General features: G+C 41.8%; 1 protein-coding gene across 3 annotated transcripts in view; it reads left to right on the forward strand.

Annotated features, from left to right (window-relative positions):
- Positions 1–451: 451 nt before the first annotated feature.
- CIP2A (cellular inhibitor of PP2A) overlaps positions 452–27993 on the forward strand; it is a 30768-nt gene continuing 3226 nt past the window's right edge. Inside the window, exons 1-21 of one of the 3 annotated variants that reach the window (XM_014598993.3) lie at positions 633–721; positions 1446–1622; positions 2461–2608; positions 6411–6523; positions 8804–8898; positions 9463–9559; positions 10983–11105; positions 11266–11411; positions 13852–13927; positions 15021–15248; positions 16738–16897; positions 18033–18174; positions 19037–19136; positions 19647–19765; positions 20660–20852; positions 21647–21721; positions 21845–21955; positions 23051–23247; positions 25377–25490; positions 26897–26979; positions 27462–27601. In XM_014598993.3, the coding sequence (XP_014454479.1) occupies positions 1620–1622; positions 2461–2608; positions 6411–6523; positions 8804–8898; positions 9463–9559; positions 10983–11105; positions 11266–11411; positions 13852–13927; positions 15021–15248; positions 16738–16897; positions 18033–18174; positions 19037–19136; positions 19647–19765; positions 20660–20852; positions 21647–21721; positions 21845–21955; positions 23051–23247; positions 25377–25490; positions 26897–26979; positions 27462–27601 (2463 nt within the window). In that variant the 5' untranslated portion in view covers positions 633–721; positions 1446–1619. Of the gene's footprint in view, positions 722–1445; positions 1623–2460; positions 2609–6410; positions 6524–8803; positions 8899–9462; positions 9560–10982; positions 11106–11265; positions 11412–13851; positions 13928–15020; positions 15249–16737; positions 16898–18032; positions 18175–19036; positions 19137–19646; positions 19766–20659; positions 20853–21646; positions 21722–21844; positions 21956–23050; positions 23248–25376; positions 25491–26896; positions 26980–27461; positions 27602–27993 lie in introns of those variants that run through there. The other 2 variants (XM_019476444.2, XM_019476446.2) reach the window with 2 other exon arrangements.

Here is a 27993-nt window from a genome sequence, read left to right on the forward strand (position 1 = left end):
TATTGGACCATTCTTATTATTTGCTTTATTAGACCCTCTGCATTTATTTATTATTACTTATTTTATTGGACCACTTGATGCATTTAGTATTTTATTAGATGATAGTAATTAATTTTTATTTTATTAGGCCACTTTTATTTTTATATATTAGTATTTATTTTATTGGACCATTTTTACTTGTTTAGCATTATCTTATTAGATCATTTTATTTATGTTTATTTATTTTATCAGACCATTTTTTATTTGTGTATTTTACTAACCATTTTTAATTATTAGATGCTTTTCTGTCGCACTTGGTCTGTAACAGCGATCTCCCCCCCGCGCCCCAGGCAGGGGCAAGCAGCCTTTTCAGCCCCCCACCCCCTTGACGTCACCACGGCCCTGCCCCATGACGTCACCACAGCTCCGCGCCCCCAGCCGGAGCCTCAGGCGAGCGTTGGCAGCTCCGCGCTGAGGAAATGGGGGAGGATTAGGCCCGCTGCTCCCAGCATGCCCCGCGCAGCAGGGCGGGGCTCCCGCGCTCTCCCCTGACTGGACCGCGGGTGCCCAATGGCGGTACCGGCGCCGAATACAAGTGCGGGCGGAGGGGCACGGCCGTAAGCCCAGCGGCGCGATGGCGGCGGACGCGGCGGCCTGCATGAAGTCGCTGCTGCTGGCCGCCGCCCAGTACCGCGCCGCCAGGACCGGCCCGCACGCAGCGCAGCTGCAACGCAGCCTCGAGGTGAGCGCGCCCCTCCCCCGCCGGCCCCCGTGACGTCACTGCCTGGCCTCGCGGCGGCCCCCACCCGTCCCCACTTTGGGCCGTTAGGGTAGGCAGTGACATCACAGTGGAGCCCCCCGGCCCTTCCCCCCCTCCGTGCTGTGGGGCTAGGCAGTGGGGAAGAGCTCCCCCCCCCCCCCCCCGTTGGCCCAGCTGAAGGAGGAAGCCCTTTCCCTGCTGCCCAGGCCCAGGGGGACCTGGAGCACTGGGCAGCAGTCAGGGAAGTGCCATGAAATAAAGTGGCAGAGTCAGGGGCTACCTGCTGTCCACCTCGTGGGGCTAGAAATGGATGTCTGCGGGGGAGCAGTCACTTGATTTGCTTCACCCTTTGTACCCCAGGTAGTGGTGGTTTCCCTGCTCCCCAGACTCCCCTGTGGGGCTGAGGTAGCAGGGAAGCATGCCCCAGACCCATGAGTTTGGGGCAGCAGGAGTGCTAGTGTTTCCCACCCCCACCAGCCCCACAAGCGCTTCCCCTACGGTCCCTATGGAATGGATCTGGAGCAGGGGAATAGCCAGGATTTCCCCCCTGCTGAGCCAGGCTGGCTAGTCAGGAAAGCGCTTTTCCCTGCTGCCCCAGATCCATGGCTTGGGTTTAGGGCAGTGGGGAGAGCAGGAGTTTTCTCCTACCCGGGGGTCTGATTGAAAAGAGGAACATTTTTTTTTTTTTTTTTTCTCCCTGCTCCAGAGCCATGGCATGGATCAAGGGCAGCTGACTTAAAACTGTTTTTTCCCTGCTGGTCCCTGCTGATAATTGAGTGGGGGAAGTGCCCCAAGGTACTAGGTGTCCACTGCAGTAAAGCAGCAGAGTCTCTTTCTACCTTTTGTTGCACCACTGATTTTCCTGTCATGTGCCTAAAAAATGGTAAGGACATCTATTTGCTCTGCATTTGTGCCACCTTAAAATTTTTTTAATGTTCTTTAGGCAGCACAAATGAGAAGCTGGATGACCTAACATACACAGATGCCATGCTGGTGTCCTGTCCCCAGCTGTTTCAAACTTCTCACTTAGGGGTTTTTTTTTTCTTTCCGTTTTTTTAAAGAACAGAGTTGGTTTTGGATCCATAACTGGACTTTGCTTCTTGATGCTGGCTGACTGATACCGTCATGTGGGATGTCTTTTATGTCCCTGTGTAGCATCACTCTTTTTTGTTGCTGTCTCTTAGTGTAAATGACTGTCAGAGTTCATGGTGGGCTCCCTTTTAAACCGCCTTGGTAAACAGTTTTTTAAACATGCTTTCAGCCTGTCTATACCCAATAGTTAATTTCTCTGGTACTTCATTTATTTAATGGAGAAGTAAATGTGGATCCTACCAGTTTCTGTATATAGAAATAAATGCATTGACTACCAGTCTATAGCTATATGCTGCTAGTGTTTTGTGTCCCTTAAGAGTTGTTAAAATAAACTTTTGGAGTAGGTGCTACATCATCTAAATAACTTTTAACTCACATTTTGTTTGTTTATTTTGAAAAGCTGCAGAAGCTGTTTCCATGCTTTGAGAGTTATACAAATAATAAACAAATGTGAAATAGATGGAAGAGATAACAAGATATTCATTCTTCTACTTAATGATGCCATGTGTGCTGGCAGTATACTGCATTTTTCAGTTCCAGTACAGTTCCCCAATTTGAACCTAGCATTTAAAGAAGACAGACTCTATTGCAGATGAATAATAACCTACTCTTGAAATTTGTCTTTTCAGGTTATCTTTGGACTGAAGCTGACCCACTTGTTTGTATCAAACCAGATACTGCCAAGTGAATGTCTGTCCTGTCTAGTAGAGCTTATTGAAGACCCAAATATAAGCTCTTCTCTAACCCTTTCTGTGGTTACTTTGCTTTCACAATTAGGTAACTTATTTACCTGTTTAAGAGAAACAAATGCATTTTTTAAATGCTTGTGATACTGCTGCAGTTGGTGACAGTTTGCACACAAATGAATTCATGCACCATGCTTTGAGTGTCTCCCCTGGGGTACCTACATCCAGCCAACCCCCTTCCTGGAGCATACCCACAAGCCACTACCCGGGTCCTGGTCTTCGTTAGGGCCCTGTGCAGCCCAGGGGACCTTGTTGACTTCGGGGATGCTTAGCCTACTTTGGTATTTTGGGATGCTTCTTTTAGCCGGAAGCATTCACAAGTAGCCCCCTGTACGGGATGAAACTAAAAAACCACGCCCACCTTAGCCAGCTGAGAGAAGGGGGGCTTTAAAGCCCAGTCTCACCCTTGATCAAAGAGGGAAAGAGTGAGGAAGGAATACAAAACAATGGAAAATGGAAAGGAAGCTTACTTGAGCAAAACAATGGACTTATTGGCCCTCTGGGCATGCACTTAGTTACCTGAAATTTAGCCAATAATTTAGGATTAAGTGAAGTTACTCGCATGTTCATCCAGAAACCGATGGAGCTCTGGAGGCTTGTTGCTAGTTTCAGGGTCCCAAAGATGACTTCCCCTTTCAAAATGAAGTGACCGCTTTTTGTGACCTCATCGCTAAGTCCCAACCAGAAACAAGCAGTACTGGATGCAGATCAGTCCTTCTTAAAGTTGTCAGCATCTTCAGGTAGATAGACCAGGGTCACAGAGGTTGTTCAGCAGGAAGAACAGGACAAAGGAAGAGCGAGTTGCCCCCTCCCTACGAAATTTTCGCAGCCCAGTCATCCGGGTTGACCAGGTGGATCTAGCAGCCAGAGTTTGAAACAGAGAGGGCTAGGCAGACTCAGAGCAGGGAGGCAGACAAAAAGGGTGATATGTTCACAATCAACTCTTGATTTTTTTTTTTGATTTTTTTTTTTTTGATTTTTTTTTTTACTATTGTAGCTGATGGTGTTCTCCAATAAATATAATTAATTATGCCTTCTGGCCATGGCCCTTAGATGCCTGGGTTCCCACTCCCCTGCTGGGCCAGGCCCCCTGGATGCCCAGGTTCCCTCTGGAAATGGTGGGTTTCCCTTTGCAGGCAAGTGGCATTCTAGCCTGCAAGGGGTACTGCTTGGGGCTGCTGGGAGTGAGACACGGGGTACACGCATGCATGTAGCCAGGAAAACAGCCAGGCAGTGTGGAGAGCAGCTCCCTGCAGGTAAAATGGAGGGGAAGGGGCATGGAACAGATTGAGGCCTCCACAGTGAAGCTGGGGCTGGGGGCACTGCCCAGCCAAGGCAGTACATGCGACCCAGGGTGGGGAGCATGTCAGAGCCATAGGTGGTTTGTCCAAGGAGATGGGGTCAGGAAGCTCCCCACCACTGGACACCTGCTGTGATTTGTGCACGGGGTGAATGCTTGCTGCTCACTGTGGGCTTGGGGCTCTCCACTCTGCTGCATTTCCCTTGACAGTGTGGACAGCGAGTTGTGCTTCCTGCTGCTGGGCAGGCAGGCGACAGGTTGCCAACACAGGGCTCCCAGGGTAAACACAGTAGGGCAGAGATCCCTGAGCCCACAGTAAGCAGCCCACATCCACCCTCGTCCCATTTGGCTCTGCCCTGCTTTAAGGCGTCCCTGTGCTTAAAAATGGTTGTGGCAGCATTTGAACTAGAGCTCATTTGGCAAGCTTTAGTTTAAGCACCCCTGCTGCCATTTTTAAGCGCTAGGACATTGATGCATGTGATGCTGGAGTGCACCAAAAAAGGTTTAGTTATGTCAGGACACTTTAAAGTACTGACATAAATAAACCATTTTGTGCTCGTAAAAATTTACCGTTTTTAAAGTACTGACCTAAATAAACAGTCTCTGGTGTCGCATGTAACCAAATCAGTTATCGGATCAGTATCCTCCAGTATGGCTGACTTTAATAATCAGCCATCGGTATCAGCCAAAAAAATCTTTATTGGTGCACCCCTATTTACACAGCTTCAGCACATGGCCACTCTGGTTTATTGTGCATGCCTACATAGATGAGTGGTAGATAAAGCATGTAATGCACTGTTTAGATACAGATCTAGGTAAAATTCCTACATGCCATTCCGTGTCTTGGGTGCCTTGTCACACTTCAGCATTCTTTACTACTTTATCAGAGTTCCTCTAGTGTTTAGGATATCTGTACTGTTCGTGACTTTTCCTCTAATTTATAGAGCCACTCTTCTGTTTTCTAAAATGGGTGATGAAAGTTCATTTCTTTTTTCTTAACTTCTTCCTCCATCTTTGTCAAGTGACACCCTGGATTGGTCACCCCGGGTGATTGACTTCCATCTCGGTAATCTGTTAGTCAGTTACTAGCCCACACTTCTATCTGGGCAGAACATATTATTTTTCAGTATATCTGTTGTAGTGTTTGGGTAGATCTAATCCGATGTCAGTTTGCCAGTTTCCTCTGACTATGCAGATTTGCAGCCACAAATTAGAAAAAGGAGTGTGAATCATGAAAACGGTGAACAAAGATCATCCTAAATTTATTCAAGTAATCGAGCACAATTTATCAGTTGTGTAGAGACAGATTTCCTAAATTTCACAACATTCCAAGATTAATATTAACCGTTTCATAGAAGAATGGAGCGCAAGATGTGGAAATAGAGAGAAGTTTTGAAAAACTTTTGCTGGAATGTGGACATCATGGTTCTTAGGCCCCTGGCACATTTTCATGTAATGGTGCATTGGGATCTGATCTCCAATCCCAACAATTGCACCCCCTGCCAAGCCACATGTACATAGCAGGACACACACTTTCAGGATCTGGGATCAATTCCAAATCATTCCATTACTACATGCCAGTGCAGGGAGTGCCCAGGAAGTTCAAGGCCTGCAGCTTGATGTGACCTATGCAGGCCCAGTACTAACTATTAGCTGATTGTCAGCCTCAACTGCAGGACTGCACAAAATCTAACTTGAGACTCTGGTGTGGTCATGAGCCAGAGACCCACAGTCAGCTGACTTGTGTCTGGGGCCAGTCCCTGAGACTTACGTACTAGAATGTCAGAAAACCTTGTGTGCAGCTCATCTGCACGTGGTTTTTTAAGGCCCAAGCATGTAGACCCCAGGATCCAGGACGTTCCCCAATCTCTATGCACCAAGGATGGCAGAAAGTTGTGTGCAACCAGGCTACAACCTTTCTAAAGGTTCCTGTGGCTAGGGCATGTTACCTACCTTTCTCTGCAGCTCCTTGGGAGCTGCAGGCCAAGGCAGTCAACCTGTCAGGTTGCAGGGAGCCCCATGACTCACTGTGACTTGACTGGTCCTCTGCTGCCTCCAGAACCGTGGGACAAGGAAACCACCACGCCAGGTCATGGTGACCCTTGCGGCTCCCTCTGACTCGCACCCTGGCCCAGCCGATGAGCTCCCCTCAGCTTGGCAATCTGAAAATTGGTAGAGTGCAGCTGTCAGCCTTTTGCCAGTGGGGGAGGTGTCAATGAAACCCTGTCAGACAGCTGGGATCAGGCTGTATATCAGGGCTACCCTGCTACAGATTCAATTTAAGGTGCAATGAAAACCGGTCACAAGAATCTTGCATGCATTTTGTGGAATAATCTTGTAGCTGATTTCCTGTTTTGATGTGTCATTCATTGCCTAAATGTGCAATCTGGTTACTCTTTATGGTGCAGTTACCACATTAAGTCACGTCTTAGGTGTACATCCGCCAGGGGCCTTAGTGTTCAGACCACTAGCTAATCCTGTGCAATTTCAATTAAGTTAGCATTTCTTTAACAGAATGTCTTTTACCTTTTAGTTTCAGACAGTGAGGCCAAGGAGGCTCTTCAGAATACTTATAATCTGACTAGCGTACTGGCAGGAGTGGTTCATAGAAGCTCTACCAATCCAAACAATCCAGTTTTATTACAGGTAGGAAAAGTAATCATTAGTATTCTACTTGAATTGGGGAGTGAACTTTTTTTAAAAATAGTGTTTTGATTTAACTATCAGACAACTGTCATAAGGGGATGATGGCAGCAGCTAACCTAAATGTTTGCATTGCCTCATCTCAGGAGTTCTTATGTCAGTTAGCATGGTCAATACTCTAGGTGAAATCCTTGCCTCTAAAAGCCTTCCAAAATAACCCAAATCTCTTTGCTGAATATAAAGAGCCTGGGGATGAGAGGCCTTTGAAACACAGCTAGAAAATAGTCTTCTTTGTGCCAACGTAGTTTGGTTCTAAATAGCATTTTTGTGTAAATTTCCATAAAACCATCTCTTTTTTGAAAAATAGGTTAAATGAAAAATGTGCATCTATTTTAAATCGCTTGCTTATTTAACTTCAAGTAAATAATTGTATGGTTGACAGTTGTATTTGGATGTCTCCCAAGAATTTTGAAATCAAAATGATGGTTTCTTTAAATTGCTGCCGAAAGCAGCATGTACTCAGTAATGGAAACCAACTATGAATTTGATTAAATGCAGCAAACACTGAGTATGACTATAAAATGCATGGCCCATGTTGGACAACTGTATATATAATTTTTAAGATAATTTTTCATGTTCTAATCCAAATCTGAGCTACTCATAAACCATAAGTGGCCCTACTACCAGCAGACATCCCCCGTCCTCCCTCTTCCCCCCCACCCCGGGCTTCAGATGTTTCCAGATCCTTTGACAGTCATCCTACGTGCAGTCCCAAGCCCAGAGGCTTGGGGTTCAGATGCCCCTGAGTTTTGCTTGCCCTTGGCTGTAAGGCACCAGGGACAAGCTAGGGAAAAGTCTCCCATTTCCATAAAGTGGGCATAAAGCCAAGATCTTCCCACTCCAGCAGCAAGTGGGAGGTTTACTATACGTTACCTCTGCAAGTACTACCCCATGCTAGAAAAGCGGCCATCCCTGGGAGCGACTAGGAAAACCGCCTTAGTGGTCATGGTATTTCCCCTGCCATGTTGGACAATTTTTTTTTTTTTAAATTTTGTGTTCCAAGCCAGATGTACCTAGCACAAAGATATGTTAGTGTAGCTCATCTGAATCAGATATATAGTAGCGCCTGTTGTGCTGACTCTCAAGTCATGGAGAACCACTATAACAAATACATTTTGACTTCCTCTTCATTCCCACAGCTGAGCTGTGCCTTTCTTTCCCATTTCCAACAATTCCTATTTCTTTACCAGTCTTAAATGTTTGCCAAACATCACTAAGTGGGCCTCCTAATAGTTTACCCAGAATCCCTCTGTCACCCCCTTTCTCAGCCTGTTGCCTGTGATCAGTGTGGTCATGCCTTCCTTGGAGTTGGGGGATCCAAACCAAGTTGCCCTGTGCCTCATCTCCATAAGAAGTTTTGGAGGATCCCAGGACTTGTGACAAGACCCAGTTCCAGTCATGAGTGGGGGCTAATTAGTATGTGGATCCTCTGTGAAAGATATCTGAAGTACACGCAGATACTGAGCAATGCAGAGCTGTGGGGTTGCTATGGCTTGAAACGCTGCTGATTCTACTGGGGCCCAGCCCAATGAACTATATGACAAATCATGAGCCTTTTAGCTTTGGACTAACATAGTGCATAGTTTGTTTTAAAAATAAGTAGATACAAAAATGCTGCTTAAAAGTGTATTTATGGAGCACCTGTGCTAAAACTTGCAGCAGTTTCAAAACAGGTAAAATGTATGATCTGTGTCTGGATGAACCATATCTATGGCTACCTATAGTAAGAGGCATCTTTGTTTTAAAGTCAGTATTGTCAAATTTGCCCTTCACGTCCATGTGCCCAGGGAGAGCAGGGTCTGACAGTAAGGGGAAGCTAAGGAAGGGTCTGCAGGGGGAAGAATTTGGGGGGCAGAGGATAAGGGTTCCCCTGATTTCCCCCCCAGATATATTTCCTTTGCTGTAGGAGTGGGAGGGGTACAAGTTTAGGGCAAACCTCCAATAATTAGGTTCTATACCTGAAAAATTATAACATTTATAAATTTTCCATATAGAGAATCCACTGGGGGGGGGGGCAGCTTGTAGTTGAGTAAATACAGTATTATTGCTAAATTATTTCTATAATACTAGTTTTGTAATCAAAATATGAACGTAAATCATAAACGAAAGTGTTCTTATTGCTCATTGATGGATAGGGATTTATCCCATATACTAACATATGCTTTTTTTGTTGGATGTTTTGGGAATGAAATATATATATAACAATTATGTTTGTTTCCCTAGAGTATTCAGCTTCTGCAGAAATTAACCTATAATGTCAGAGTGTTCCATGCCAGTGCTAATACCGATGAATTAATTTCATTCCTACTGCAACATGTGTGAGTTTGTTCAATTTTCTTTGCTTCAGAGGATTTTTAAGGGAATATAATTTTTAAACTTTCTTCAGTATGAAGCTATAGATCAAAAATAATGGAGTAAATGCTTCTGAGTTACCAGATGTCTCTTTCAAAGCACTATGTTACAAATAGGCAACGATCGCTTACTTGTCAGTTTCAACAGCTTTTTGTCGTTCTATTTCTTCCCATAAAAATGAACAAAGAATAAAAAAAAAAATGAAAATATAATGGCAATGTGCTGCTATTCCTCTTGGCATTAGAATTTGCTTTAGAAAAGTGGCCATCAATCCTTCAGATACTTGTACAGGCAGTTCCCTGTGCTTGTGTAGATGTCTCTGGCCTTGCACCCTCAATGTGTTAGAGGTTCTGTATTGCTGGACTGCCATATAACTTTTTGCTTTCAGATGACTGACTGAATAGCTGTTGCAAATCTGAATGCTTGTAGAACTCATTAGTACAAAGTTATTAGATGGAAAACAGTTTCTCAGAGGACAATGTTGAATGGCTCTAAATGTTGAATACTTGCATTTTGTGGAATTTTTTCAGTCAATCAGCTGAAGACGGGTTAACAATACCATGTTTAGGACTCATGGCAAATCTCTGTCGACACAACCTATCTATTCAGGCTCATATAAAATCTTCGGTAAGGCCTACCAACTAATTTTTTTCTGGGGAAAGAGGAGAGGGGGGGGAAATATAATTCACTGATTATTTGAAGACTTAAAAGTTTTAACTTAAGCATCTTGCCTTCTGTTGTGGGTCAGATACTAGCACTCACCAGCCTCTGACCTGAACTGAGTCATTCTGGACCACAGCCTGGAAAGGTTGTCAATCACTGCTCTACTTGGATGTAGGCAAAATTATTTGGATGGATTTTGACAAAATGTGTATTTGAGGGTATGGCCTTTCCTAGCTCACAACAAAAACTTAATGCTGATTTTTAACATTGTATTTGGACATCACTTGTCTTGTTAAAACATTCTTTAATTATACCACCATGGTAATTTGTTTAATAATAGTGAACTGCTTTACTACTAATATCTCAAATTCAGTGCAACAGGACTGGTAGCTGAATGTATCTCTTTTGCCTTGAATCCTTTAAACTGGGTGCATCCACATGTACACTTTACTGCGAAGTTAACCGATTATCTCCGCAGTAAAGCATTATTGTTTTACAAGTGTACTGGTATTAGCGTGCAGTAAATTAACTAACTCTGCCATAAGATAGTACTATCAGGGACAGTACTATCCTACAGCGGAGTAATTGCATGTGCTGAAACACACGTGTAGATGGTGACGGGCTGGCTGGGGCATGAGGGTGCTGAAGTGTGGGGGCTGCCTGCTGCCCAGCCCTGCAGTTTAGCACCCTTGTGCCCCAGCCAGCCTCTCTGCTGTGTGATGTCACCGCTCAGAGCTCGGGGTTGAACCCTTAGCCCCCTGCCAGTTAGGATGCTTTGCCCCAGTTCAGTCTGCTGCGGTTCCTGGCACACATGTGAATGCTGTGCCTGGAAGCAGCTAACTCCAGTATGAACTGCACTGGAGTTCATCATGTTGCCTTAATGGCACATGTAGCTGCACGCATTCTGGCATTTCCCTGATGCTATACAAATAGTAATTTGCCTAGTTATTTTTGATGTGTAGAAAGCTAATTCTTAGAAAATGCTGAAAGCAGATTTCCATTGCAAGTCTCCTCTCTCTATGAAAAGAATGTTACTTGAGTAGACAGGAAGTAGATGCTGATTTGTAGTCTACAGCCTTTTATCTACAAAGATTTTATGTTCATAAAATGGTAATCCTTTCATCTTGGAACTGGGGATAGAATTGAATTATTTTGCTGATTTCCTTCCCAGTCAAGTTTCAGTTAAATTCTTTGTCCTTGATGTTACTGTTCACCCCAATACATGCACAGATATAAATTGATGAGGTCCCCTTAGGCTGGAGTTTTGTGGTTTGATTACATTTTTACTTATAAATATTTTAGCTTATTGTTACTGAACACACTGATTTCTCATTTGATGAATTTAAGCATTTTTATTCCATGCTAATCTGTTTTGCCTTTGTTTTAGAACAATGTGAAAGGTTTTTACCGTACCTTGATAAGTTTCTTGGCCCATAGTAGTTTGACTATGGTCGTGTTTGCACTTTCGATTTTATCGAGCCTTACTTTAAATGAAGAAGTAGGGGAAAAGGTGAGTAAATATATATTTTTTTAAATGTTGGTGTTGTTATAATATTTTAAGAACAAGAGACAATTACAGCAATTGAGTTAATCTAGTTGCTTTTTGTTTTGATAAGTAGCTAATCATTTATTTCATTGTGTTTTATACTATAAATGTTTTTCTTTTTTAGCTGTTTCATGCTCGAAACATTCATCAGACTTTTCAGTTAATATTCAACATTCTTGTAAATGGGGATGGGACTCTGACAAGAAAATACTCTGTTGATCTACTCGTGGATCTCCTGAAAAATCCCAAAATTGCAGATTATCTTACTAGGTATGATTTCACCTTGTAAAATTGGTGAATTTAACAGAAGACATGACTTTTCCTTTTAATGCTTGTTTGCATTAGTACTGTAAGCTGTATATTCTGTGCTTTACGCAGTCCATCGCAGAAGTAGACTGAATTGTTTCCAACCTTTTCATGCTATCACTTAAGCTCTCACTGTTACTTGCAGTGGAACACTTTATCCTGTCTTTGTCCTTCCTTCAATGATCAGGTTATAAAGTAAATAGTGATATAGTATTGTAACTTCCGGAAATATCTATAGATATGAAGTTCAGTATTTGGCTGCTTGACAACATTAGCTAGCACAGACAACCGCAGGGTAGCTCGGGTGTGGGCTCCGATTGACTGCAGCAGGAGGGCAGGGGCACGTGCGTACACACATAAGCAGCCACAGCCTGCATGTAGAGCAGTACTATGCTGGTAAGTCTGTGGAGGAGGAGGGGTAGATTCATAGCTGTTAGGGTCGGAAGGGACCTCAATAGATCGTTGAGTCCGACCCCCTGCATAGGCAGGTAAGAGGGAAGGAGTGTAGGGGGGTTCAGACAAAGGCCTCCACAGTGTGGGAGGAAGTGGGGCAGGGTTGGGGTGAATGGGGCCCCAGGGCCAAGGCGCAGGTCACAGGTCATAGGACAGCCACAGGAGGCTTATCCAGAGGTGTGGGGGGGGTGCGACTCCCTGCTGCTGCGTGCACCTCTGGGGGAGGCATGAGTGGCACGTGTGCCTCAACTTGTGCATGGGCAGAGGCAAGCTGCCCACTACAGGCTGAGGCTCTGTGCCCCCTGCTCCCTTTGCCCCAGGAGCCATATGCCAGCCACACTGCATGTCCCCTGCCTGCCCAGTTGCTGGAGTCACATCATGGAGTACCGCAGCTCCTGGGACAAAGGCAGCAGGGCACAGAGTCCCAGCCTTCCTCTGCCTCACACACAAATCGATGGCACATGCCCCCCAGGCCTTCCCCAGGGGTGTGCACAGCAATGGATAGCCATGACTCTTAATGAGCCTCCCACGGCTTGTTCTCACAACCCACCCTGGCCCCAGGGCCCTATTCTCCCCAGCCCTGCCCCACTCCCTCCCTCACCATGGGGGCCTCGATCTGTGCTGCCCCATGCCCTTTCCCTCTCCCCCTTCCCTCCTCCTCCACAGACTTACCTTCTGGGCACTGTGTCTGCCCCTCACTCCTAGGCCACAGTTCCCCAAGTCCTGCTGTTGCCCCTCACTTCTCACCCACAGTACCCCACATCCTGCCAGGGTATGTGAGGACTCCCACTCCTTGGATTTCAAATCCCACCCACACACCCACAGCCCCCCACACCTTCACAGAATCTCCCTCCTACACACACACCCCACACCAACCCCCCAACCATACAAATTACCTGCATAATTGAGTTTTTTCTCGTGCTATTTTTTATTTTAACTGCAATTAAAATCACAATTAATTGTGACTAATATTTTTAATATCACAGATAACTGCAATAAAACTTTTTAGTCACTTGACAGCCCTAGTTTTAACTCAAAATCCTTTTTATGTAGAAATATAATCAGAACTTTAAAAAAATGAAACTATTTGAGTGTAGTAATACTGCATTGGTCTGAATTTTTTTTATTACTGAGCATGACATTTAGAAGTTAGTTATCCAAATTTTACTGTGTTGTGCTGATGACATCTATCCTCCCTGCCCCTCTCCCCCAAACCATAAGTGACGCTCAACTTGCATGTAAGGGCAATTTGTAATTGGGCCCTCTCTACAAAGCATCAGTTTTATACTTTCAGTATTTTTGTGCATATGATTAAAATATCAATTATGAAAAGCTTTTTATGCAGTTTTTAATTTAGTATTTTAGCAGCTTTAACCCTTTGAATCCTTCCCTTTGTTATTTGAATTTCCTGTGAAGTTTCCCCTGCCCCATCCCTCTGCCCTGTCCACCACCAAGGGCAACAGCATTTCAAGTTCTTTATCTGTAATTATCAACTTTGTTATTTCTCATAAAATAGACCTTGAAAACTTAGAGTCCACATCTGAACAATTTGATATTACCATAACCTTGTCGTTTTTTTTCTTTTTTCCCTGTATTTTAAGTGATCTGGGATGGGATGTATCCACTTTTTTTTTTTTCTATGAATATTTGCTTTGAATGTACAGTAAAAGCTCATTCTCCCTGGGAATGGGGGATGCCGGGTAACAAAATATGCCGGTTAATTGAGCAGCCGCTTCTCCCACCGCGTCTGGGGTGTCCCTCCACCCCTCCCGTGGGCCATGGGGGCTCGGCAACGCAGGCTGCTTTACCCCAAGCCAGGAAGTGGGCACTTCCGGTTTCACTTTTTCTTACAAGCTGGCATGCCGGTTAATAGAGCATTCCGGCTTGTAAGGTGCCGGTTACCAGAGAGTTTACTGTATTTTGAATTTAATAATTCTTGTTTATGACACAGGTATGAACATTTCACCTCATGTCTCAGTCAAGTACTAGATCTTCTTCATGGAAGGGATCCTGATTCAGCATGTAAGGTATTTTATACCAAGAAAAATGTCACTATTTATTTTGTAGAATGATAGTTCTAAAGCTAGGAATTCCTTACTTTTGGTTCCATGTGGACTATGGATTTTGGCAAATATTAGGTTTGGTGACTTAATTTTTGAGTGTCCAGTATCACAGTCAACATGGTTCAGAGGTGCTCAACCCATCTTGGGGTACTTTCACCTCTGCTTTGGTATTTTGCCATTTTTGAGGTGAAATAACCTTTATGTGAAGAGGCTTAATCAGCATTGTACTAAATATTATGGATTGAGTATTATGTCTATAGCAAACATTTGCTTATTTTTTTTTTAAGTGTTCAGGCTTTTCTCTAAACCCTAGACTAAATTCATCAATGTGGTAGGTAATAAATGGTAACATTAATATATGTTGAAGATCTTGCTCACTAGTATATTCTGGATAGAGATCCTTTGTAAGAGTTTGCCAGAAATTGATCATTTGCTTCTGGATATGCAAAAGAACAATTTTGAATATTCTGGAGCACTGTTTGTTCTGGAGAATTTCAATACTTGCATACATTATCATTTATAATGCCAATAGATTGCTGGGCAGTCATCTTAATGTGTAACATCCAATGTGCATGGAGAAAATGTTGTTTAACCCTTTGAAACTTTTAACTTGGTTTGCAATAGACTAGCAATGAGTAACATTTTCTGGTGGCAGGCCTGAGTAACTCACTTGGGTTGAAGGCGGGCTGGTGCTTGGATCTGGCTACTGCTGCTGCTTCTCCCCATTACCCAGTTCTGGTGTACTGCAGTGCAACACAGGTGAAGCCCAAAGCCTGTGGAGCTAAACCATAAGTGTCAGGATGCAGTGGCTCTGTGGGCTATAGGTTGCTTACCCCAACACCAGCCTGAGAAAAAGAATGTCTACAAATTAAGTTTGTTGTTAACCTGCAGAAGAAGAAATACCTGGTGACCTTAATTTCTTTGAGGCCAGTAAAACTGAGAAAGTTAATAGTAACAGATTTCAGTAAAAAGTGTTGAGGCTCAAGGTGTTATTTTGCACAGTTCCCGTGAAGTATTTGACTACATAAAATAAACTGTCCTTATTTATTTGGCACAGGTCTTGGAATTACTGCTTGCCTTTTGTTCTGTGACAGAGCTACGTCATATTCTGCAGTTGACAATACTGGAGTCAGCTGCTTTTCCAGTCTCTGGAAGGACCAAACTTGCCACCCGCTCTAAATCTTCCAGGCCTTCTGTTGATTTAGTGCACTGGTCAAACCAGCCATTGGAAGCATCTGATAACTGTTCTGTTCTAGTTTTGGAATTGTTCAAGGAGATATTTGAGGTATCAAGACCACATATAGACTTTACATGATTTCCTAGATGTCATCTTATATCCTACTACTAAGCTATTGAACTTGCAAACAAATGCACCTGGGTTTTCCAAATTCTAGGTTGTGTATCTATTTTTCTCATTTTGCTCAAAGCAATCTGTGTAGATAAAACCTAAAGTGTAACTCCTAAGCTGTTTGTAGACTAAGGCTAAGTACAGAGGTTACATTTATACTGGTGTGTGATGGGGAAACTGGTCTGCACCTGTAAACAAACAGAAGTTCAGCACACACAGACTGGTTTAAAAATGGCGGACCCTGGTCTAAGGTAGACCTGGATGGATGTAGTATCAGACTTAAGTGATTTAAAGTTAGACTGATCTATTGAACTTCTCTACCAGATCCTTTCCTGACTCAAATTTAAGTCTCAGTCTGCTGGCATCCCAGACGCTTTGCAGGCCCCTGCTGCCCCTAAGCCCCAAGCCCGCTGGAACTCATCTTGTGCTCAGCTGCTTTGCGCTGTTAGCCAGAGGCATGTTGTGGCACTTGTAACTCAATATTTTTCTATCTTCATACAATGTTCCTAGGCACAGTTGTGGGGATGCTCTGCAGAAGGAAGAATCAAGCCCCTCGGAGCTCTGGGGAACAGCAGGTACCCTGCATGATTGCAGGACTCATGATTCTTGCAGTTGCACCAGGCACCTGCCGCCATCACCTGCCATTCCCCAGAGCAGCATGGGGCGTAGACCTTCTGTATAGCACCCTTTCCCCACCATGTGGCACAGGGTTGCAGGCACTTGCTGCTGCAGGAGGGCTTCCCAGCTCCAGTGCTGCTATCTGGAAGTCTGCAAGCTCGCTCAGGACAAGCCGGGCATGACCAAGCAAGTTTGCCATGCGTGTGGCTGATGCTGCCATTGGGGGTTGAGGAGGGGTGCTGGTTGCTCGACCGTGTCCAGCAGGCAATCGGGGATAGCCCAACCAAGGGAGCCCTCTGTCAGGTGTGCGGGAGCACCCCCAACTTGCAGCCTCAGCCAGTGCAGGCAGCTTGCATGCATCCCCCTTTCCCCAGGCAAAGGGTGAATATTTCCTCTGTTTGCTCTTGACCTAACCTGAGGTGCTTAGAGTAAAATATGAAACTTGGATTGTTTCTGCCTTGGGCTTTTTGAACATCTGTATCAGTCTAGCATTTATAACCAATCTATGTTAAACCTGTAATTTTAAGTAGAAAGTATTGTAACTTCTGAAAAATTAAAATGTAGGACTGTCAAGAAAGAAAGTGTTCCTTCTGTAGGACTTGCAAAAGTGTTAATGGTTTTGTAGTGCTTCACCAACCTTTTTACCCAAACTGATGCTGCTGTTAAAGAGTAAACTTAGCATGAACAGAGACAGTTGGATCAGGGTTGCATGAATGTCACAAGGACTGAGATGGGGAAGCATAGGTTATACATTGATCTGTGACCTAAATTTTGTTGTAATGTTGAATATTTGTGCATACTACTACAGGATGTTATTGATAGTGGCAACAGCACATCAACAGAACCCTTCTTAGAACTTGTGCTGCCTGTTCTCCTTGATCATCTTCAGATTCCAGAACAGGTTGTGGATGAGATGCTAGTGAAGAAGAAATGTGAAAGAATGGTCAAAGCTATTGATGTCCTGCTAAATATCCTTTATGTATGCTATTGATATTTGTTACTTGTCTATCTTAGCTCTTGTCATAAGATGTAATTGGTTGCTATCAAATACATTTTTTGAAAAGCTTTTATTTACTCTAAAGATAGTAATAGGCCTTAAGGAACAGTAAATTTCAGAATGAAGTCTGGCTTTTCTCAGGGGCCTTCATCCTAAAAGATGCCAAGTACTTTAACAGTTATTAAATAAGGTATGTAGCTTATATTAAATGCAGCAGTCTGGTGTAAAACATGGCATATAACAATCCATAATAGCACAACAAAATGTTTGGAAATGGTGTTCAGTTCCTCTCAGTTGGGCCAGTAGGGGAATTTTAAGTAGGCAGAATAAATTTGGCAGAGTAGGCATTTATGGGCATCAGGGTTTACAAGAAGCCTATGGACCCTTTTTTTTTCTTTTCTATTTTTTTTAATGGTTCCAGAAATCTAAGGATTATATTGTAGCTAAGACATGACTGCCATTTGAATGCTCTGTGGCAAAAGCAAAACTCCATATTCTGGTGAAACTGTCTAAAAATCTTCTCAGCTTAGGTGTCAGTGATCTGCTTTAACAAAGTGCTTTCCTCACATCAGTGTTGGGATGGATTCTCTGTCTGCAGGGTTTTCAGAATTGTAATGAATACCATAAAGCTCTTTAATGTAGTGTAGTGTTCATGTAGTGTGCGTTAGCATGTTTGTGTAGGTGATTAGGATGGTCCCTACAGCATTACAATGCCCTCAGTTTTGTGGTAGGTAGCATTCTTTTTTTGTGTTTTTACTTTGGAACTAACTCAAATGCCTTTTAATATATAGTTTTTTGGAGGTACCATCCAAGAATTGGCCTAGCAAGGTGGTGGTGTATTCACAGCTCAGTGCACTATGAAATCACATTTCTAAAATGCAAGGAGAATTGTTTGAAGGTGAACAGTTTTACACCCTTCAAAGGACCTTTCTCATTTTGATTGAGATGCGATTTTCACTTTTGTGGCTTATTGTAGCAGATTTACTCTTATTTGGAAAGCTTTCAGTAAGGCTGTCTCCTTAATGGATGGAACAACCCGCTATCGTGTTTCCAATAAACAAGCACTAATAAGTGAATTGTATTTGTTTTTTCTTAACTGAATTTACTCCTCTGTGGAGATGATGCGTTGAAACTGCATGCCTCGAAGATACTGACTGCCAACAGATGCACATTTTTAATAGAACACCAGTTTGCATATAGTGGAACTGATATTGGCTTTGGGACAAAGGTAGTGGACTCTGAGATGTGGTGAGCACACTAAAATCAGATTAATCTTAAATCTCATTTATTAAGATTCCTCATGTACTGCGGGGGAGGAATCTTTTTTATTTAAAGGGCTAATTAGATAAAATTAATTCAACAGTATTTTTTATATTAAGTTGCTACTATTTTTACAGTGATAGAAGTGTTACAGAAAGGTAGTGTTAGCTATTTGGTAATTATATGCTCTAAAATTGTTAGATATTTTGCATTTCTTTTGCGGCATAAATATGAATTCTGATTCTGTGGAAAGGAGGACTTAATGTAATAGGAATTTTGATTACTGTAATTCTTAGTTTGCAACTTAGGCATCCAATAATGTTCCAAGGTATCCATTCTTCATTTTTCCTTGGTTTTATAAATCTGAAATTTTAGAGATATACAGAAAAAAGTAGGTAGTACAAAACTTTCACTTCAGTGTTGCCTGCTGGAATGTAGTGCTGGTCTCAACTCCCAGTCATCAATAACCTATTCACAGCAGATCGTTATGAAATGAAATTTAGTCACAGGGCAACTTCAGACTGATAAATGATTGATCATTGCTACTTATTGGTATCCACCTTGTTGATCTCAGTGGAGGAAGCAAAGTGTGGGAACTGAACTCTTCCTAGTGGAGTTGCTTTCATCTATAATAGAGATTCAGTAACATGTTAAAGCAAAGTAAACTTGTTTTACTACCATCACTTTTATTTATCATATAACTAGGTAGAGGAATTAGTCTCCATGGTTATACTATAATGACACACTTTAAGTCAACCAAAGAGAAAATGCTTGTAGCTTAAAGTGTAAACCCAATCACTGTACACCTCAGACTTCATTTTCCACCTCAATTGTGTTTTTATATTCAAAGCAAACTTGCTGCTGATATTGTTTTGAAAACACTTGACCTTATGAGCAGACTTAAGCAGTTGGTGCCCAGCATGGAAGTCAGTTTCTACAAAATTCTTCAGGTAGGCTTCAAAGACCTATGAAGAATCATGTTAAGGTGCAGAATATTGAAACACTACTACAGGCTTTATATTTTAAATGTTTTCCCCCTTAATGTGTTTAGACCATGTCTTTTATGTGGCTGCAGTATTGAGGAACTTGCCCATGTGTTGAAATTTAAACACGCTTTTAGGAGATGGGAGGTTGAGATGGTGGTTTTTCTTTTGCTGCCCATGTTGTGTATGTGGAATTTTCTATGCTGCTAAATCAACCACTGTTACCCATTTTATTCATTGCTCTTCAGGTGACTTAAATCCTTCTGCGCATTTGATGCACAGAATCTTGAAATAGTATCGTGGGAGGGTTTTTTTTTTGGTGGGGGGAGGTTCAAAAAGTTGCTTGTATTTTTACATAACTTCTAGAAGGATAAGAGCAATATTAAATTAAACATTTGTGAACTCCAGGTCTGGATGTGTTACAATGTCTGGACTCTGTAGTTAATTATAATATTGACATAAGTGGTTTCTGCCCAGGATCAACGTTTGATTACACCTTTGGCTTTTGCTTTAACATCAGACCACAGAGAACAAGTCCAGGCTGGTCTTAGAATACTATTTGAAGCGGGACCGCTACCAGACTTTCCTGCCATAGTGTAAGTTTCTTGCACATACATGTCAATTCTTGTCTTTTAGACCTGATCTTGAATTTTTCCACTGAAACAAACAAGTTCTAAATGTCTCGGAGCTAAAGAAAGCATGTTGGAGAAGCATTTTTGTAAAGTGTTATACTAGTTTTTCTAAACTGAGTCTCTTTCTTTACTGCCTCAAATACTGATGTATCATACATGCAGTCACTGTCCTGGAGTTGTGACAGGTTTAAAGTTCAGTTCTTCAAACTCTCAAGGCAAGGAACCAAGTGTTTTGTGTTATTACAGAGTGACTGGTCTTATTCTTTCTTTGAGATCATAATAGTTTTTCTAGATATGAGAGATCAAGCATCAGAAAGTGTGATGGCAGTTATGGAAATGCTGTCAATGGGTGATCAGTCTCCTAGTTTTCATTTGTTCCTTTATGTCTTGAGGGAGTCCCTTGTGGTTCAGTGGTAGACTCCTTGTCTACCACACAGCAGACCTGGGTTTGATTCCCAAACACTTATACAACTACAGCCATGGAGGCACCAAACATCTAGACTTGGTCTGGCCTTTGGATTCAGTCTTAGTGGCCTAAAGGGAGGGTGGAAGGTCTGGGCAGCCTCCACTCCTCCAAAAATTCCCGCCCAGGCATAGGCATTGAAGGTCTGGGTGGCCCTCACACATATACCATGATCCAGGAGGATCGACAGTTGCCACCATTGTCTTGATATGGTTGTATACCTGTCAAAAGAAATGATAGAATCCAGGATGATGTTAGCAGGAGGATTGATCTGTTACATGTTTTCAGTGTGTATCATAATTACAAGCTGCTTTTTTTCCCGCAAAACTTTCTATTCTCTACCTTCAACATAAATCTGTGGAAGGTTTTATTACTTGCTTGTTATTTTTATGTAGACTTGGTGAAAGCATTGCTGCAAATAATGCATACAAACAACAAGAGGTGGAGCCCATGTCCAAAAGAATCCATATGCAATCATCTATGACCAATATGACCTCAATGAAGTGCTCTACTACCCACTCTACAAGTGATGATTCAACAACTTCGAACATCCAGGAGCTAATACAGAAACTTCAGTCTGGACTAGAGGTTGAGAGTTTATGTATTTTCAGTAAACTTAAGTTTTACAACTCTGATCTGGTAAAAACAAGAATGTTATTCACTAAAAATCTTTAATTGGGCTACAGCATTTCCATTCAAACAACAGCATGGATTCATGTTTTGAACTAGAATTCAATGCCTGCAGTATGTAGAAGCTGAGAGATGCCCAGAAGGTCTGAGTCTGATCTATCAGGAGTTGAGACATTTTCCTGTGTGCTTTCTCCCTGTTTGCTTAGGTGTTTTGATTTCTCTGGAAAGAAAAATAATGTTACTTTCCAGGAAATCTTAATAATGTTTTTGTTTGTTTGTTTTTTTCCCACACTAAACATTGAACATTTCATAGCAATCATCTGCAAGCTGCTGGGCTTATATGCACAGTCAGTCATGCATCAACATAACTGAATAATTCCCAAAATTGTCACCTCTGTTTGGCACTGCCTTATCAGAAATTGCCCTTAATCCCCAAACCACCTGGGGGAAAGCTCCTCTCATACATTCAGGCAAGTAGTTTTGTTGTAAGGTCTTCACTGACTTTTAGGACACAATTGAACTCCTTCTAGTATGCTACTGGACAAACCATATGACTTCAAACAATACAACTGATGGGGATTAAAATTGAACAGTTGCAGTAAAGCTGATGTTCCATTGAGAAATCATTAAAGTATTTAGGCGTATAGGCTTGCATTTCAGTCATCAGGCTCTTTAAATGAGCAGTCATAGCTACAAGTTGAACAGCTTTTCTTCAAGACCCCTTAATTTTGCTACTGTAACATTTCCCACAGGTGAAGGAACCAGTTACTGATGTGAGGATATCTGACATAATGGATGTCTATGAACAGAAGCTTTCTGCATTAGCAGTGAGTACTGTTAACTCTGTGTGTGTGTGTGTGTGTGTGTGTGTGTGTGTGTACATGTTTGCCTTTGCATGTTATAAACCCGCTTATGTTAGTGAAATTATGCTACTTTCTTTTTGTCCATAGTCCAAAGAAACAAGGTTACAAGATCTTTTGGAAGCAAAGGCCCTAGCCCTTGCTCAGGCTGACAGGCTGATTGCACAGTACCGCTGTCAGAGAGCCCAAGCTGAGGCTGAGGTGAGTATGAGTAAGCTGAGCCTAGAATTTTGATGTGGAAAATGCCTAACAATGTTGAGTCTGCATGCCAATTTCCTCATGGAGGAACCACTATAGAGTAGCTCTAACACAGTGTATGTACCTCAACTTGGAAGTTTTATTTTAAAAATTAAACTGGATAAAGGGTAATTTTTTTTATTAGTTTAAAAAATATACTTCAGTACTTCGTCTCCTTTAGTTTCATTTTATGCTTTTAGTTAAAGCAGCTTGAGCCACCTTTGAATTTCCCATGTGTTTCTGTTATACTACATCTGAAACTTTCTACTTCTTAATCAAGCTGTACTTAAAACAGGGGTGTCAAACTCTCCTGAGGCCCAGTGGCTGATCCAGATTATAGGGCTCCTCGCAGGCAGGATCCAGCCAGGGGCACAGGGCAGCTACTGTGACAGTAGAAGAATCCAGGGGTTCAATAGTGGCAAGGGATCTAGCAATGCATCTGGATGTGGTCATGGATCCCAGGGGAGGGGATCTGTTGGTAGCAATGGGTCTAGGACTGGTGGTGGTAAGCCAAGCTAATTCTGCAGCAGGCCATGCCCCCAGCTTTTAGTGGCTCACTGATAGACCCAATAAAGCATCTCCAACACCTTAAGCCCTCATATGAATGCCCCATAATACACATTTTTTGAAAAACCATTTAGACAAAACCTACTCAAGGTAACATTTCTACCTATGTAAAATACATTTAATTAAATTTTAAAAATACATATTAATATTGCCAAGACCTAGAGGGTTTGTTGGAACTGTTTTGACATGAAGCTGTAAACCACTGGGGTAACCACTTCAAAGATGCTTTTAAAAGGACTTAGACTTTCTTCGTCATTCACAGTCCTTAGAAGTTTGTACTTCCTTTCAAATTTAGTCGTATCTTGCCAGTACTTCAGTATTTGCTGTTTTTATATCTGTAAATACACTGACCTCGGAGAATACTGGCTGTTGTAAATTCCCTCCACAAAATCTAACATGGCGTTCACATGTCCTTTCTTGAGTGGGTGTTGCTACATAGGAGAGCCTGTAATTGAGTTTGCATGTGGGTTTTTGTTTGGTTTTTGCTCGAAGGCAAGAACACTTGCTGCAATGCTGAAGGATGCAGAACGAAAAAATGAAGAACTCAATGTACTACTGAAAGCTCAACAGGTAGAATCTGAACGGGCACAGAAGGATATTGAACAGCTCTTCCAGCACAATCGAAAGTTACAAACTGTGGCTGAAGAACATGAGATACTGAAAAAATCTTCCATTGATCTTCTTCAGAAGTAAGAACTTAATCTTTTAAATGTCATGCTTTGCAGGGGAGGGCATATTTAAAGCTATGATTACATATGTAAATGGATGTCTGCAAAGGTTCTGGTATTTGACGTTTCAACAAATGATTGCTCTGACTCCATTAGGTTCCCTTGGTCAGCTTGATCATGGGAAAGCAGAGGCCTTTGGGGTGTTGAAAACATAGTTTTTTGGCTTCAGCATGTTGGAAGGACAGTGTGTTACACATTAATTTGTTTGTGGGGTTTTTAATTATAACTGCTTTTCTTTTCTTTCATCCCCCACACTCCCTTTCTAGGGAAGATTATTTTTTTTAATGGCTAAAAAGTGGGGTGGATGTGAACAAAGTATACCAGAGAGAATAAATAGGGCTGTCTTCAAAAACAGACACACATTGGAAATACAGGCCACAGCTTTAAAATGAAAAGGCTGTCTACTTCACAGTATGTAATTAGTTGATGGAATTTTTCACTAGATGTGAGGCCAAGAGGTTGCAGAAGAATTCTGGGGGCGGGGAAGGAGTGACCCTTCAATAAGCAAAGCTATAAATTGTTAGGATCAAGATTTTGAAGGGACCAAAACCTCCACACTATCGCTTGGAATCTGGCTTTTGCCCAATCATTAACATGACTGGAGTATTTGCAGAAAAGCCACAAGGTTTATTAAAAAACAAGAGCTGAATGACAGCTGCAACAATGGAAGTTAAAATTCCCTAGATCAGAAAACCTTGCCTTTCTAATCTAGGATTTCTGCCTGGGCCAGCATGGCTTCTTCTATATTTGTTCATTTATTTTGTTTAGCTGTGCCAAGGCAGTTTTTAGACTGTGTTTTTATGTTTTCAGTATCAGAGCTACTCTGTTTATATAGTCATACCTAAGTGCCTCATTTAAAAATAATTTAATGTTGCAGAAGATTATTCCCTGATTTTTGGGTTGTAGTTCTTTGTACTTTGCTTGAAGTGTTATGGTTTGGCCACTGAACTACATACTTCATCTTCTGGTCTTCTGTGTCATTCTAACATGTTGTCATCTTGTACACAGAACCTTTTGCTCATAGCCATTTTTATGTGAAAGAAATTTGTCTTTAAATCCATAAAAGAAGAAAATGAAATACTACCTTGTGCTATAATTTGCAGCAAGTTTGACACCTTCAGCAGATCTGACTGGCAGAAGCTGATCCATTCCAGTCAGGCTTAGCTATGGGTGCATCTATGTGTGCAGTTAAGATGGAGCAATAAACTTTGGTGCAGTTTGCACTGGAGTCTATTGCACCCAGGACCGCAGCACTTTGAGCCAAGGCAGAGCAACCCCAGGCTGACAGGGAGCCCAGGGAGACGGCCCCTGCACTTTAGCACTCCTATGCACTGGCCAACCCCTGTTACCCTGTATATGAGCGTTTTGGCATGCATAAGTACTCCACTGTAAGAGTACTGTCCTTGATGGTACTACCTTACAGCGGAGCTGGCTAATTTACTGCAGCCTAATACTGGTACAGGTATAGGTGTTGACACTGCTGCAGAACTAATTAGGACACATATAGATGCACCCACTGTAGAGAAGTTTGCACCCTGTGCTCCATATGTTATAATTGTTGTTCTTTAGATAAATAACTATTTAGTTTTTCCAGACTCTCCTTTAAAATCTTTTCCACTGAATCCGGTGTGGGGGTTTTGTATATATTTATGTGCAAGAGTGGGTTATAGTGGGGCTTGGGTGAGGCTTCAGAGTGGGATTGAAGTTACTCTTCACTTAATGTACTGAGGCAGCAGTTCCCAACCCTGGGTCACAACCCAAACAAAGGTCGCGGGGGAATGCCGGCAGCGCTGCACAGAAAAGAGACACGCTGTGTGCTGGGACTGCCCCGGGGCCATCGCTGCCGCTGCACTCTGCTCCCAGCAGGAGGGTTCAGGAAAAAAAAGGTTGGGAACCACTGTACTAAGGGGTTCTTCTAGCAAAGCTTTTTTTCCCCCTTGAAGGTGTACATAACCATTTTTTGCTTGAAAGTGAAGAAAAAGATGGTACATAAAATGCAAAAGGTTTTTTTAGGGTTTGTTTTTTTTCTGACAAATGATTCTTAAGTAAGCCTTTCAAAAGCCAACGTAATCCATTAACTTTATTTTTAGGCATGAAACCATGGAGAGACAATATAAAGATCTGCAGGTTACATGCAATTCACTCAATAAACAAATTGAGGCAATGAAAAATCTGAGTGAATCGCTCAAGCAACAGAATGACAAGTAAGTTTAATTCATGCTTTTATTTTTCAAGCAAATTTTAAAAGGAAACAATCAAATAAAATTGCATTTCAGTATCCATTTTTCAATTATCTGTGGTTTAGGTAGCTCCTGAGAGAACCGAGTGTAAAGCGGGACGGAAAAGTGTTTCTCATTTTCTTTGTGTTTAAGACTAAGCTTTATGGTTGGACTTAGTTCTGTACAGGTTGGGGGTTTTTTTGCATGTAACTGTCTGATCTTCCATGAAAACAGGTAACAGAGACAAATAAAAATGGCGCAACAACCAAAGTTAGTTGTTAGGAAGTCCCAAAGCCAAGTATAATACAATAATTTACTTCCATATTTTATGGAACTTAATAGGTTTCAAGACTTACTTTTTATTGTAGAAGAGTTCTCTGGAATATTGCTTTTACCAAGGGAATTAATACAAAAATGCAACTTTACAGAAAGTACACAGTGCCTCAGTGCTAAAAAGATGATATGGTTCACTCTTATTGATCTGTTTTAATCCAAATTTCAGCCACTGCTCAGGCAAGCTTTCAGTCAAGTCTGGTAATACTTGTTTGTGTATATTTGTGGCTGAATTTCATACAGGGTTAGTTTTTAATGCTCTACTTGTTCAGATCTGGGGAATAAAGAAATGATGCTTTATATTTTGAAGTAAGAGTTTCATAAATGGCTCTTCTCCAGCACAGTAGGTAAGCTTACAGTACACTATTGCCTCATTTCATTCCCTACTAGAATACATTTAAGTATTGTGTACCAGTAACTCTTTCACTTCCCAGGTTGAGCGATCCTCCCACAGTCCTTTCCCCATATAGGCAACAATTCTGATTCTCTTGCCCTTTAGCTTTGTTAAATCATCAGACCAGTGCTGAACCCCTGGTGCAAAATTTGTTGCAAATGATAGTTCTTGTAGCTGGGGAAGGATGCTTTCAGGTTGTGAGAAATTAAAAAAACCCCAACAAAACCAAACCCTCAAGCAGGGCTGGTGGGGGGGAGGGGTCTTTAAGCAAAGGACTGTTACTAAGGCCAGGTCACGTGCATTCAGTTTAGACATAAAATGTTAACTGTCAGTTTGCAAGCATTTCAAATAACGCAGCATTCTTCCTGGTCCTTGCGTTACCAGTGGTAAAAGCTATCCAATGAAAGCCTGGCCAGAGTGGTGAGGAGCAGTCTCACTTCAGGTTATGCTATTTAAACTGTATGTCCTTGATAAAGGAAATACAACCAAAGGTAATTAGGTTAGTTTCCCCCACAAGAAGAATATAAAATCACTTCATCCTTGGTTACCTTGAAAATTACTTTGATAATTGTATGAAATGCTGCAGTAAAAAGTTAGATGGTGAAATTACCTTTGAAATAGCCTGGTCATTTGGATTGATTTTTTTTCCCCCTCCCCCTTTCAGAACTATAGCACAGTTGATGGAAACAGAAAGTCATAGAAAAGAATTAGTGAATCAGCTACAGGAGAGAGATGGTACAATATCAAGTAAGTTGCACGTATTTAAATATTTGTTTTATAAATACAGAGTTAACTAGATTTAAACCTGGAGTCTAACTGCATTTTCTGCTCATAAAAAGCTTTGAACACTTTAGTCTGACCTAGTAAAGTTTTATTGTTTAAAAAATGAAACTTTGACAATAATAAAATAAGTGGGAGGAAATTTAAAAACAATTTCCTAACCTGTGTCTGCATTGTGGCATTTTGCATGATGTCACGAAATGTAACCTGTTTTTACAGTTGAAATTTTCAGCTGAACTTAGACTATGCAGTTTTTAATTTTTTAAATATTCAGTAAATATCCAAGAGCATTACTTGTAAATAGCTACTAAAACTTTTCAGTAGATGGCAGTACTGGGTAAGTCATTTATTAGCAGTCATATTTTACTAAAACTCATACCAGAAAGTTTGTGGGCAATTGGATGGATTTCTTTTTGAACATGTCAACTGATCTAACACATTTTCGAAAGGCTTGCAGCAAAAAATAAAGATTTTGGAAGAGAAACTTAAAGCCCGGCAGAAAGAAAAAACAGATATGGAAGAAACCATTGGCATTCTCAGAAAAGAATTGGGTAAAACTGAGCAGGCAAGAAAAGAATTGAGCATTAAGGTAAGATTTGTTTTCTTACCATGCAGATTCATATAGAAATAAATCTTTGCATAATTGATATAGATGGTACATCAGATAAATTAATAGTGATAATAGTAGAAAAACTGAAGTAGCTAATATAATGCAATGAATACAGGGCTTTTCAATTTTTAATCTTACCTTTTGACCTTCCAAAGAGCTGTGCTATTAAATCATTTGGGTTGTTTTTGAAGCATATGGTTACCCAGCCCTAAGGGGAGATCTGTTGAGGAAACGGGGTTTTTTATTTTTTTATTTTTTTTGAACACCAGAAGGCTTCCTAGAGCTCCTCAGCCTGTCTGAAAGACCGTAGACCCAGGGGTTGGCAACCCCCGACACGCATGCCGAGCATGGTACACGAGGCCATTTTGCTC

The sequence above is a fragment of the Alligator mississippiensis genome, chromosome 1, assembly GCF_030867095.1.
Source record: "Alligator mississippiensis isolate rAllMis1 chromosome 1, rAllMis1, whole genome shotgun sequence".
Taxonomy (NCBI): domain Eukaryota; kingdom Metazoa; phylum Chordata; order Crocodylia; family Alligatoridae; genus Alligator; species Alligator mississippiensis.